This window comes from Candoia aspera, chromosome 3 (assembly GCF_035149785.1).
Source record: "Candoia aspera isolate rCanAsp1 chromosome 3, rCanAsp1.hap2, whole genome shotgun sequence".
Classification (NCBI taxonomy): Eukaryota; Metazoa; Chordata; class Lepidosauria; order Squamata; family Boidae; genus Candoia; species Candoia aspera.
The window spans coordinates 44,037,964-44,052,574 of NC_086155.1; the positions used below are offsets into that span (position 1 = coordinate 44,037,964).

The 14,611-nt window shown below is 37.1% G+C and overlaps 1 protein-coding gene across 2 annotated transcripts in view; it reads left to right on the forward strand.

Annotated features, from left to right (window-relative positions):
• Positions 1 to 361: 361 nt before the first annotated feature.
• Positions 362 to 14,611, forward strand: part of FAM72A (family with sequence similarity 72 member A) — a 31,391-nt gene continuing 17,141 nt past the window's right edge. The window contains exons 1-4 of one of the 2 annotated variants that reach the window (XR_010067708.1): positions 362 to 1,183; positions 6,281 to 6,358; positions 8,271 to 8,395; positions 11,078 to 11,312. Coding sequence is in view for 1 of the 2 variants with exons in the window: in XM_063300083.1 (XP_063156153.1) it covers positions 1,032 to 1,183; positions 6,281 to 6,358; positions 8,271 to 8,395; positions 11,078 to 11,172 (450 nt within the window). In the remaining variant the exon portion in view is untranslated. Of the gene's footprint in view, positions 1,184 to 6,280; positions 6,359 to 8,270; positions 8,396 to 11,077; positions 11,503 to 14,611 lie in introns of those variants that run through there. The other variant, XM_063300083.1, reaches the window with a different exon arrangement.

Consider the following 14,611-nt stretch of genomic DNA (forward strand, 5'->3'; position numbering starts at 1 on the left):
TACGGGCACCGCCCACCAAAGACTGAAGTAGACCATTCAGGATTCTCGGACGGCAGAAGCTCAGCCCAGTTAGTTCGCATTCATAAGGGGAAGGGATATGTAAATACAAGTCCTGAGCAAACCAATCCGAAGTTAGGGGTGTAGCCTCATTCTCTGTACGTCAGGAGAGAGGCGGGAGAATGTCCCAGCTCCTCCAATGGTTGAGGTCGATCTGTTTTTACCCGTCACTCTCCGGAGGCGGGTCAAGAATTTTCCAATGAGATGTGAAGTTGTAGATTCAAACTGACAGCGTACGGGAAGGCTACCTACGTTTGGGGCTTTAACCAGCTCGGGGAGTGGGGGAAGCATCCAGTTGGGGGGGCGCTAACGGGAATCCGGGAGATTCGGATCTCCAGGATCATCCAGTGAGTAGCTGAGAAACAGAGAAAGATTCCGAGAGCCTTAAAAGTTGGGAATAGTTAAGAGAGGCAGTTGCAGGTTATGCGCACGACTGATTAATGTAGGGAGTTGTGTCGTCGAAAGAAAGGGGTAATTAATAGCAATAATCAAGGGCGTAGAGAAAAGTCCCGTCAAATCCCGATAGGCTTCTGTTGAGGGTTTATATGTCCTGCAGTTGAATCCTGCCTTACCTCCAGAAGCTCAAACCAGCCAATGTAGCCTTGCACCCTCCGTCCCGTTTTATCCTCACCACAGCCCTGTGCGATAGAGTAGGTTGAGTGAGTTGGACTAATTCGGGGTTACCAGTACATTTCATGGCTGAAATTGAACCTGCTTCTTGCTGGCTCGCTCATTCAGGCTAGGAAATGAAAAGGGATTAGGTTGCTAATCAACGCGGGTATCGGTGAATACAGCACTAAACGGAGTCAGTTGTCCCAGATTTATTGAGAAAACAGGAGCAGTTAAGTACTGTAAGCAAGGGGTGAGAAGAGGAGAAGGACTGATTTCCACCCAGAGAGCAAACTCCTTATCTGCCGTACTGAAAGAAGCCAAGGGACACTCTGGAGCCCCCACCAGCACAGACTGACCTTAGTATGTCTGCCAGCGGTTGTAGTTTTGCAGATCGATGTGTGTCTGTGCTGTTCTGCAAGTTTTGCCAACAAGTGCTTAGTTCACGGGGTATGAAAGCTGTGCTCCTGGCTGATACAGAGATAGATCTCTATTCCACAGACATGCCTCCCACCAGGTAAGTAATACAAGGGTTTCAAGGAGTTGGAGTTAATTATCATTTTGTCTTCGGCTGTGCCTAGTTTGAATGGCTTCTGCATATTAGAGATTTGAAGAATATTGTACATCCTACTTGAACCACAGTGACTGCTCTTAACTTAAGCTGAGGTTCCATTTCTTGTTCTGTTTTACTAGCTTGCAGAGTAGTTAGTGTGAGAGGAATGGTTAATGGTGAAATTATGTTTTCATGATGAAAACACAAATAATTTCAGGTTTTCATTTTGACTTGTGGTCCCCTAAAGGGTGAGGTTGAGGATTCTGCTAAAGGTGGCTGATGTTCAACTATATCACTTATGGCACAGGCCATGAATATGTTTAAACCACATTTCTGTTGTTGGGCCTTGTCTATCCTGGTATTTTATAAAATCCTTATGTATTATAAATGAAAACATTTATTAAAAAATAACAACTAAAAGCACAGGACAAATGTATGTGAGATTTTCTGCAGTAGGCATGTTCAAGTTGTGATCTAACCAGTTAAATATAATCCTTCAGCCTTGTTGTGTACTTTAAAATCTTGCCTTTTTGCATTTCCCACAAAATGCAATCTGCTTCCATTGCTGTCTTTAACAAACTGCAAGTTAATAACACCTTTTAAAAATGTTTGTCAGTTTAAATGAAGAAAACAAAGTTTTAACATTAGAATTGCACCATCACCACTGTACAGTATGCTGAAACTGTCACTTTCACTTCCCTTTATGTTTACTATATGATCTAGCCATTGTGGTAACAACCAAAAGTACAAAGTGGAGTGTTGCATAAACCGCAGGAAGAGATAATCTCTGTTTCTGATAGCCTCAATGGTTGTGAATCAAAGTGTAACTGCTGAAGTGTCTGGAAATGAAGAACCTCACTGGGGTACAATATTTTATCTATAATGTTTGGGGTTTGTTTATTTATTCTTTCGTATCCAGATCAAACCTTGAGCTGCCAATATGACACCACCTTCTTGGCTTTGTCACTGGCCAAAAACAAGTCATTTTCAGTGCACACTATTGGTAATAATTGGCTGGTCAGCAGGTGGGCCGAATTCTGTATCTCTCCACATTCACACAGCATGTTATTATCTGTCAGCAACCCCCACTTAAGCATATTAGTCTTACACTTAGGCACTCCAAACCTCAACCTATTCAGAGTCCTCCAAATAACATAAGGGAGGTCATTTATTCATTCATTTAAGACAGTGTTTTTAAATTTGACTAACCCATTATATTATTTGCTCCAACGGGATTGAAAATGAAACTTGCTAATGTAATCTACCATATCTGCACAATTATGCAAAGTGTGTGAATATAATTGCATCCAAAGTGATTTAAAAAAAAGATAAAGACTGCTGTGAAATTATGTCCAAGATTGCTCAGAATATCCTATTCTGTGGAGACAACCAGGATTCCAGTTTAGTCAGATGGTAATAACTACATCCAGCTAAACGTAGATGCTCTCACTTCAGTCCTTTTCATTTTAACAAATGTAGAGAGCTCCACAGGGTTTGTGGGGGCCCTACCAATTACATTTTCATAAAATCCATATGCTGTTCTATTGAGAAGCAGGCTTTCCCCCTTCATGCACACTTTCTGTTTAACTATACATGGCCCAATCAGCACTATAGCAGCTTTTGGATTGCAAAAGATCAAATATGAAAACACAGCATGAAATAACTTTTAAAGTTCCTAAAATGATACAGCTGAAAATTATCCAGAACAGCCTATGTGAAAAGAACCCCTATTATAACCATTTTACAAAGGCCAAGTCTTTATGGAATTACAATACTGTTTCTTAGGTTAAATTTATGGCATAAGTTATAAGTACCTGGTAAACATTAGTTGAAATCATGTTATAAGACTTCAGCAAACTTGTTGAACAATTTAACAGTGTGGCTGTTGTTACCACAGGAATGTGGTATTAAATTTAAGAAAGCTGGATCTTCAGACTGAGACATTAAAAAGGAAAATTTGTTACAGTGCTCCAGGAAATATTTTACTGCTTTTGGTTTCTTTCTATTGTACAGTATTAATAGCTTAGCATCATAGCTACTGATGTTCTCATAGGACTGAGTGGTGAATCTTAGAGTATAGAGCTAAGGAGTAGAAAAGCTGGGGAGTTTATAAATGATGAACACAATTGATAAGTGAGCATTGGTTGCTACCTGCCTTCTGATTCTGTTCTACCATGGCAAAACTCCAGTGGTAAAAAAAAATAAATTGAAAAAGTGCATTGGGAGTTGAAATGTTGTACTCTGTTAGGAATTACATAATAATTATACAATTTCATTTCTAATCACAACTTTACAAGTTAAAGAATACAGCAGAAAACTGTATTGGAACAGGCTGCTCATTCATATCATTTTTAGGATTCACATGCTGCACTCCGATGTAAGTTGTTTTGTTTTGCCATAGTGTATTATTTGAAGCCAGCCATAAGCTTTCTTTATGGGTTAGCATAGCAATGGACAAACTTTTGATGGCTTAACTTAATTTGCTGAGGTATAAGTAGAACAATCATCAAAATTTATGGGCCTGAATTTTTTCTTCCCCTGAGTTTGGAAGAAGAGATTGAGGGCTTTCATTGTGTTTCCACCTATGTTAAACCTACTTGGGGGTCTGAAGTACAACTTTCATTAGCATTATGTATGAATCCAATCAATGAACAGAGATTAAGCAAACCATGGCTTTGTACAATCTATACATTAATCATGCTCTTGCTGCAATTCATATCTAGGCAAACTGGCTAGAGCAGGGCTGCAAAAAGTGTTGCCAGTAGATCATATGTGATGCAGAGAACTACATCCCAGAGTGGGCAGGGCCAAAATTTTCAACTAAGCATTAATTCACAACTTAAAACTTCCCAACTACCCTTACTCCAACAGATCTTGGCTGCACGTGCTTCTAGGGTGTAGCCCTTGACATGCCTTAAAAGTCTTGTCTAGCCCTCAAACTAGAAGTTGCAAGACACATGACTGCATTGTGTAGTACCACCCATATCTCTGTTTCAGAGCAAGAACTGTAAATTACAGTAAATAGCATAATAGAAACAGACCAGTCCTCAGAAAGAAGAACAACCAAACAGTACTGTGATACCTAATGCAGCTTCAGTCGGTATATTAGATCAAAAAGCACAACCACAGAGCTTGGAAATACTGTAAGCAGTGAAGCATCCTTATGTATTGTCTTAGAAAATGGCAATATTCTAGCCTGAAATAATTATGGAAATATAGCACATTATTTGTTTGGAACTTAATATCATATGTGCTTAAGTAGTAGCTTTTTCCATTCTCAGCTTTCTTTGTGATCCTGCATACTATTCTTTAATAAATCAGATATCTTTATGAACCTGTTCATGAGTCTGATGGTGTTTTAGGATAGGCAATCATTACAATGGGATTATTCTGCTCAGCTTTTCAGGGAAACAGTTTGGACCCCACTGGATTGATTCCAAGTGGGTAAACAGAAGAAACATACCCACCTATGGTCAAAAGATAGGTCTGAAAATGTCAGTGAGATGCTGTAAATTTATTGTGGCAGCATTGCCAGTTAATCCAGCAAACAGTCTCACCTGCACCTTAATAAAAACTTGAGACTCTTAGTTAAAATTCTCAGTGAATTTACCCAGCTGCATTGCTTGAATGTTGAAGAAGCAGCTACTAATTTTTTTAGACTTTTTTTTAATTTTATACTGATAGCTAGAAAGGTAATGGAAGGTTCTGTTATACTGTAATAACATTAACAATATCCCTTAACTATTCAGAATTGGTGTTCTTCAAGTTACACCTGTGTGGAAGTTGCTTCAGCAATTTGATCTTGGAAAAACTGACACCAATTGACCTGCTCTTCAACTCTGAGTAATACGCACATCAAAATATTTTGAATTTTACACACCTAAATTTTGCAATGCAGTTCTCAAAGTATCTATAAATATGTGTTGTAAAATATGTTGGGAAAGGCAAAATATCTTTATAATATGTAATTATTTACATACATGTTTTCAAATTTTGTACAGATTTATTTTAACTGAAGATTAGGAATCAAGACAAAAAATACTGAAATAGATACTAAGAAATTGACTTACATCTCTACCCATAGTTGCTGCTGACCTTTGACTGTAATAAAGCATATCTACCCACAGTTGAAAACAGCTACAGGTTTTACATCATGGGGCTGCATTAGAAAAAAAAGGTTTCAAGTTTAGGAAGATTTCAGAATAGAATTCTTTATCTGCAACTTGGCTGTAGACATATTTTATTGGAAGTGAATATTGTTAAAGCTATTGGGGTTTATTATCTATGAATATTAATAGGATTACAGCCATATAGCCCCATCCAATGCTAGTAGGATTTGTATCTATAGGACTTACTCTGTGTTTAGTAAGTGGGATTACAGTCTTGAAAAGCACAGTGGCTGGTGCGACACATTAAACCAAGCCCAAGCAAATCAAATTATTTGTGGTTTGTAATTCAGACTAATGAGATTTGTCTTAGAAAGCAAAACAAAATCATTATATAGGTTTCAATATGGAGACAAATATTGATTCTTAATTTTTCATTAAAATGTTTTTCTTTCCAAGCTTAGAATCATAATAGAAACACTCACTTTTATATGAGTTATAACAGCTTTTCCTAAGCCACTACCCTGATCATCCTGGTTTGAGATAATAGGCAGTTACACCAGCAGATCTAGAGCACATCAAGGTGGGGAAGGCTACACTGTAGAAACCAGAAATATCTTAATTAGCATGAAAGAGCCACCTATAAATCAGCAGTATCAAAGTTCCTTTGACAAAACAGCTTGGTTCCATAATTTTTGGAGAGCCCTTATAAGAAAAAGACTTCTTGTCAAAACTTTAGAAAGCTGAATTTCTACTGCCTTCACAGTGGAGAGGCTTATGATTGCTATTAGTGGAAAGAGATTTATAAATGAAAAATAAAGGGAATAGCACTCTGTTGGAATTTTAATTACTAGTATATTTCATAGCTAACATTGTGAAGCAAGGATCACAATGTTAGCTATGATCAAGTTCATTTTAATCATCTCCAGTATCTTTCCTTTCTAATCACTACCAGTACTGTTGACTTCATTGGAAACTGCTATTACACAGAAATCTGCAAATGTAAACTGATGAATGTTGCTTGCTTGAAATGGTGAGTAATATTATCCTTTAACATAGAAAAATATTGTTAACAGCTGTGTAATGTCTATTCGTTTTAATGCAAGAGTTAAAAGATATGTGATTACTGATAATTTAACCAAGTGAATGCTAAATAATCACAGAAATGTTGAATTGAAAATCTGTTGGATTAATTTTAGTAATAAACAGGATGCTATAAGGTGATCTAATGCCTGTTTGGGATTTCTGTACAAAAATAAGATTTTCAAGATTTCCAAACAAGTTGTAGTAATGTAAAGTGCATCATTGATGAGCTGAATTCCCACTTACAGAATTGCTCGCTCTCTTTTTTTAAAATAGCTTTTTTTTAAAAAGTAACTGCAGAGATAAGGAAGATGAAGTTTCTTTTGGCATGGAAACATTAAACCTTTTGAATTTCTGCATATCTTGTATTGTTGATGGCATAAGGAAGAGCCAGTTTAAAAAGTTGGCAGCTATGTGTTCAATAGCTGAAAATCAAGGTCATAATGACTTTGACCATAATTCTGTGTGTATAAATTAGATGTCTCTGTAGATGTTTCAAGCACTGCTTTGTTTTAACTATTTCTTTCAACATTTGTCAAATTCATGGCCTAGGTGCAGTAAATGTTGATAGCTAGAGCGAGCTAGAATAATGTGTTGGTGCCTGTCCACTAGCAAAGAAAAATGTCACCAGCTGGGATGGGGTCTGCTGCATCAGAAGACACCGCTATAGCAGGGTAGAAAGAAAGCTCCTCCTAACCTCCCAGAGTCCCTCCTTCAGGGGGAGATGGGTGGTTGCAAAATTTGATTGATAGATAGATAGATAGATAGATAGATAGATAGATAGATAGATAGAGCGAGCAAGCAAGCAAGCAAGCAAGCAAGCAAGCAAGCAAGCAAGCAAGCAAGCAAGCAAGCAAGCTATAGTTAGAGAACTGTGAGCCCAATTTCAACCAAACTAGCTAGAAGCTGGCATGGAAATACCTGGGAGTGGTGGAAGTAATGGCACCAAAAAAAGTGAACATCATAAGCTAGCAGGGCTTGGATTGCAGTAGTGAATCCACTGCTCAGCAACTCCTTGCAATTCCTCAGGAATTTCCATTCTGAATTGTATTGCCATTGTTTTAATTATTTTGCTGTTTTACAAAACAGTGCTTCAAATACAAATCAAAAAGAAAGTTGACAAGTTACAGAAATTTACCATAATATATTCATATTTGTTTTCCTTTAAGAAAACAAAGCAGATACTTTTTTTCTATATGTTTGTGTGTGTATGTGTGTGTGTTGTCTATTGGATATGAATTTGATACACAATCAGTAATCATTAGAGCTCACAATTTCCAGATCTATTCATTCTTGGAAGAGAGATTAATCTTCTTCCATATTTATGTTTCCTTTTGTTTTCTCTTGGAATTGAAATTAATTTAACCTATTTTATTAACATAGTAATATTATGTAATAATAATACACTATTATTTAACATAATAGAGAGCCAGTTTGGTATAGTTGATAAGGCATCAGGCTAGAAACCAGGAGACCATGAATTCTAGTCCTGCCTTAGGCATAAAGCCAGCTGGGTGACCTTGGGCCAGTCACTAGGAAGGAGGCAATGGCAAACCACTTCTGAAAAACCTTGCCAAGAAATCTTCAGGGACTTGTCCAGGAAGTCTCCAAGAATCGGACACGAATGGATTAAAAAAAAATTAACATAGTAATACATTTGGAAGTTAAAGGTACAGATTATTTCTAAACTCCATTTGCTCACTATTTAGTCCATTATTATTTTTAGTAGATGAAAGTACTTTATTAATTTGATATTTACCTAGGATGCATTTACATAATTTATCAATTGTACAGTCTATCTTTTTTCTGTATAGTCTTTCACTGAAAAACTTGCATGTCAGATATTTTATTTCCTCTTCTAGTGGTAATGTTGTAGGCTACCATGTGATTGCTCCATGCAAACCTTGCTTGTTCTCTTGCAACAATGGACACTTCTGGATGTTTCACAGTAAGGCCGTTTTTGGAATCAACAGATTTGATTCATCTGGTATGGAGCATTTATTCTGCACATGAAGTTAATTGTTGTTATGCTTCTGTTGTGTTGTAGCTCAGTGTTTTTATTACAGTGTAATGCCTGTTATAAAACATGGACAAGGAGAGAAGAACAGATTTCAGATCTGTTGGATCTGTTTTGTTTTTCTGTTAGAAATCTCATAGTCCCAACCAGAACCAGTACAAAACAGCTGCTTAAGGAAGTGAACATATTCTTAGAGTTGAAATACAGCATCTTAATCATTTATTCTGCTTAGGTAATATGTGATTAGCAAATCTGTCAAGAAAATGCTGCATGTAAACTAAGTTCTTCAATCTCTTAAATCATCAGACTGGGACTAATTGGTCAGCAAATTTACTGTAAATCTAAGCTGATATGTGTTGGATATTACTTAATACAAATACCAGACGGTATGTACAATGAACTCATAGTAAAACCATATGCTATGCTTACATGCTATTAATCAACTCTCTTCATGAGCAACTACACTCAGAACTGGATGGTTTATAAAGCAGCAGTGGCGGTAGTTACATTTGCAGCCTTTTTCCTTTACCACACCACCATCTCTCTTTCCCAGATTTATCAATAACATATACCCCATCTGCCTGTATACCACACAAACTAGACTATATAATGTTCCCTTCAGTCATGCGTGCCTTTCCTTCACTGGAACCCAATTATCCATTTTCTGACCACTGCTTGCTATGTTGTTATAACACATGCTTTACTTCCATCATATTCCACTTTTACCACATTCAGCAACTTTCAACTTCATATTCATGAAAAACATTCCCTACATCAAGCCTATGCACCAGTGCTTCCCAAACTTTTTCTTTCATTACATAAAACCGCTTATCAGAAAGTCCTTTTTACCTAATGTAGGTCAAACACTTTAAGTCAATTTAATGGGTTTGTGTGTTGTTACCCAAAGAAGAAACACTTTTACAAAATTTTGGGTAATTCAGCCAGGTTTGGGAAGCACTGCTATCCACTATCATAAGCCCTCTCTAAAGCAATGAACACAGAATAAACTTCTCACGTTCATTCATTTCTCAGTACTTGCTGAAGGGCAGAAATCTGGTCTACACACCCCCTACCCAGTATAAAACTGCATTGCGCTTGCCAAATTTTGTTCACTGTCACCCTCACATCTTTTCAGTCAGAATTCTGCCAAACACCTTTCCAGACACACTTAACAATCTAATGCCCATCTAGTTTGTGATTCACTCTTATATTTCCCTTGCATAGGAATACAATAGCATTCTTCCATTCATCAGAGATGCAGTCTTCACACACATGTGAAACAAATTTCACAGCCACACCATAAACAAAGCACATTCATATTTTAACACCATCTCTACCTGAAACTTTTCCATTTTTCAACATTCTCACAAAACTGATGACTTGCTTTTCATCACTTCATTTGTCACTAAAATTATAGCATTTATTTCAATTCCACCCTGCTCCAACATATTGACATTCCCATACAGATCTCTAAAACACTTGACCCAGCATTCATCCCAAATCATTTTGAATCCCTTCTTGAAGGTACTAAAAATTCTGTCTATCCCACATCTTTCATACCCTTATATCTCTCAACCTTTCACCATAAAGTCAAATCATTCTTTTAAATTCCCTCCTTTGCTCTAAGTACCCCTGAGACTTATGCTTAAAGCATGCATTCAAAACTTAACCTTTTTCTAAGTAGATACTTACCAATTATTAATTATTCTCATTAGTTCTTGAGTCCAATCTGCCAAATAATTTTTTTTGTATTCTCTCATCTCATTCCCACCCATCCATTCATATCACATTAATAAAATGCCCTTTCCCCTAAATCATGTTTATTCAAAATGTTGTAGTTCCCCCACCCCAAAAATCAAGCCTGGTTCTTGCATTGTTACTATTCTCTGGAATGTAACACACAACTATAATCAGACTATGCACTGCTACTTTCATAGACACGCACATCAATATATATGTACCAGTTCATATTTTCTGACATATATTTAGCTGTTTCATTCATAATTAAATCTACACTTCACTTTCATGCCTGCATTTATCAACTCCACTCCATTGGATCAGACTACTTTCATTAACATATATCACACCCTTCCTCTTTGTCTTAGCTTCACAAATAGATAACAAAATTATTTTTCTTTGCTTCATTTAATCTGTTAATTCATTGTTAATTGATTCATTGTTAATTCTTTGTCATTTAATCCTTTTATGTTCCAATTCTCTATCTTCCATATGGGCTCACAGATATTGATATCTTCTATCCATCATGCCTTTGGTCAGTCAAGGCTTTCACATAATGCATAATAACCTAGACTAGGTTACTAGCGTTAGTTGTCTCTGTGTCACATGCAGCATTTCTTGCTAACATAAGGGCACAATACAATCAGTTTAGACACATTTTGTTTAGTATGTCACAGGTGCAACTAAAGGCTAATTTTACCTCAAACTTGCTTATGTTATTCTGTGCAAACTAGGATCTCTATTTTGCAAGCTAACCCTGCAAACCAACACATTGTTGCCCATATCTCACCAGCTAGGAGGTACATCAATGTATTGATACACTCAGGATAAGCTTTCTTTGATACATGTTTTATCAAGTTAACTCCAGGTCCTGACCACAAAAAGTATAAAATAACTGATTTACATTTTTTTTAGGTACAGACTTCTTGCTTTGGGGCAACTTATCAGATCTACAGGAAGGTACTGATGAAGATGTATCCAGCATCTCTGAAGAAGAATATATCAGATAAATATTCTCTGCAGTGCACTGCATGGTGTGTTTCTCATATTCACAAGAAGTATAATGCACTGATCCCAAGCAGACAGTACAAAAGGAAGAAAAAAAAATACTTCAAAGGCTGATACCTGTCATCTAAAATTACCTGATCTAGTAAGCATCCTGCTACATGATGAGACTAATATGTCAAGATGAGAATGCAGTTCTTTCTTGTTTACTTTCTAGAGAGACACGATCTATCTACATGCATATTTGGCTTCTGGAGTCACTTGATTTTACCTGTTTCCTAATGAACAGAATTATTACAAAAAATATCAAAGAATAACTTCCACGCCCCCATCGATTATGGGGGTGTGGAACTTATATTAAGATATATTAATTATATATTAAGATAGATCCAGTAGCCGTATAAGAAAAAAAAATCCTGTAGTGCTTGATAAGTGGATGTTATTTCCTAGCCTGCATGGCTTCCTTTTTTCTGGGCCAGGGGCTATGCATGGCCTCTCTTTAGTGGCTAGATTTAATGTTGTTGCCCGGGAAGCTAGAAGTACAGATTCTCCTACTGGCAGCCTTCCAGTTTCAGGTGTTTGTATTAGAGAGGGGCAATAGAGCGCTCTTAAATGTAGACCTGCTTGCTTACACTGTGAGGTTAGCTTTCAAGGAAACCTGGCAATGACTTTTATCTGCCAGTGCACATGAGACCAACAAATAGGGAGATATAGCCTGGGAACTGGCATATTTCCCTGTTCCTAACGGAAACAGAAGTTGCAAGGAAACAGTAACACAACAACTGGAAACTCCTACTTTGGGGTATGTGGAATATAATAATGCATATGATCAAGTAACAGTGATTTAAAACTAATACCCAAGAGGCACCATGTCTAATTGAGTTCAGATATTTCTATAGTTCTTTGCAAGAATGGAAAACTAGGAAATGTGATGCTGGAAAGGGTGTTATAAACGCAGTGAAATATCCTCCTGGCTTCTTTATTGCTGGCACAAGAGTATTCCTTGTGGTACAGAATCTTTTGGAAAGAAGGCATAGCTTAAATTGAGTCTCACTTGTGTTCTAAAGTCAAAAGCAGCAGCTAGATAGCTACAGGTAGAACAGTCTATTCTTTCCAAATTGATGATATATCATCTGAATGGGTTTTTTTTAAGAGAACTAATATACTTTTGGGAAGAAGGGTATTATGTAATTATGTTCGAGCTCTCTTGGGACTTGCAGTACTCTAGTTTATAGGTGAGCCTAGGCTAGGTCCAGTACCATTTCTAGGAAGTGAGTACGTGTTTAAATCAACTGTTATTTATTTGAATGGGATGATCCAAATGCAAAGGGGCCACATTATGCAAGAGAATATCTGCTGCTTGTTTTTATTGTTGTCATTTATGTTTGCTTGCAAGATAACTTAGGAAAAATAGTACTGAATGTACTGTTTGAAATCTAGTGTTCTAAACCCTGAAAAAGACACATACTCCACCTTTGATAGTTCTAGAAGTCTTGGCCACTCTGCAGCTTTACCAGCTGCAACATCCTATATTCTGTGTGCTATGTGGTGCCATATGTACAGAATTCAGAAACTGGAGAGCCTTAAGATTTTTTTAAAAAAAAACCAGATTTCAATTAATAAAAATGAGAAAAATAATAAAATTAAATTAAAAAAGAGAGCCAGTTTGGTCTGGTGGTTAAGGCAACAGGCTAGAAACCAGGAGTCTGTGAGTTCTAGTCCCGCCTTAGACATGAAAGCCAGCTGGGTGACCTTGGGCCAGTCACTCACTCTCAGCCCAACTCACCTCACAGGTGGTGGTGGTGGTTGGGAAAAGAGGAGGAAGGAGTATTAGGTATGTTCACCACCTTGAGTTATTTATAAAAATAATAAAGGCGGGATAGAAAACAAACAAAGTTCCCAATATAGTGTGAACAAAGATGAAATTTCAAAGCCAAACAGAAAGTCATGAACGGAATCATCCCTTATTTGGTTCAAAATGGTTATGTGTTGTCCTTAGATTTCTGCTGGAAGAGAAGATGTCACTCATTATAGCCAGTTCCATTTTCCGGTTTCTACACCAACCTGCTGGAATTAACTCTATGCCCATTTCTCCCATGAAGAACAGCCTCCAGACCCCAGATCAGAGCTTCAACTGCATCTCCTGCTTGGCCCAGGGATTGAGAGATACAACCTGATAGCATTAGCATAATAGTGGATACCTGACTTTATGCCAATAGATGACCTCTCCCAGTGTTGAAAGAGGGGTGAGAGAGTTTAGCCCTGTGGTACTGTCTACCATCAACTAGACAAAAAGAAGTACCATAGTGCTTCCCACTCCCATTCTTCAAAGATGAGCCAGAAAGATATCATGATCAATGATACTGAAGGCAGCTGAGAGATCTAGCAAGCCAGGAGATCACACTCCCTCCATCTCAGTCCCATCACAAGTAATCCACAAAAAAGTCAATGTAGTTTCAGTTACATATTCAGGCCTGAAACCCAACTTAAAAGCGGTCCAGATAATCTTTATCCAGGGCTTTTTGCAACTGTAGACACATGAACTCCTTGTAGAACCAGCTAGATGTTGGCTAGAAATAAAACTCAAAGAGACAATTTTTTCTTCATTGTTAAATTCAGTGGGACTTAATTCTCAATAACTATGTTGGATAGCACTGTCAGAGCAGCAGAATTGTTTTACAGAGAGAAAGAGAATCTATACAGTCCAATTTAAATCAATGGCACAAAAGCCTCTGGTCAAGTGTATCCTTAGTATTCAGCTTTGCCTTGTTTGGTCTTTTAGGAATCTCCAAAATTTCTACTAAGTTTCCCAAGATTTGATGGTGATTATACAACGTAATGTAGATGCATGTAAGGGTAGCAACAGGCTATAATATGAGTCTTCCTATTGAAAGGCAATGTTTCTTACATTTTCCAGCAAATCATTGATTAAATTAGTTCTCTACAAATGAAACAGATCGTTTATATTATATTTATGAAATAGAACATGGAAGAAACTGAGTAGAAAGGTCGAAACAAAGGAACAGGAGTGGTTAAACCTATGCAACAACGTTAATACTTATTCCTCACCTTTTAAAATAATTTAAAGATTTAAATACTTAAGCTGATTGCAAATGTATACATATTCATGTGCATTCATATATATGTATATTTGCCAAAGAAGCCACAAGACAGATATTTTGTATACACAAACACACATACATACTTATTCTGAAGGCCATAGGGAAAAATGGGTTGAAGATAATCTTTGTAACCCTTTTGATTGGACTAGGACAGTAGGTGTATGAGTGTTATACACCCAATTATAAGAAATACTTTATATTTGTGGTAATGTAAAAGACAGACATGGAAAGAACCACATAAAATCTGCACTCCAATAAGCTACGTGCCTTAGCTTCTCCCAAGCTCTGATGTCACTCATATCTATGTAAAATGCACTGTAGC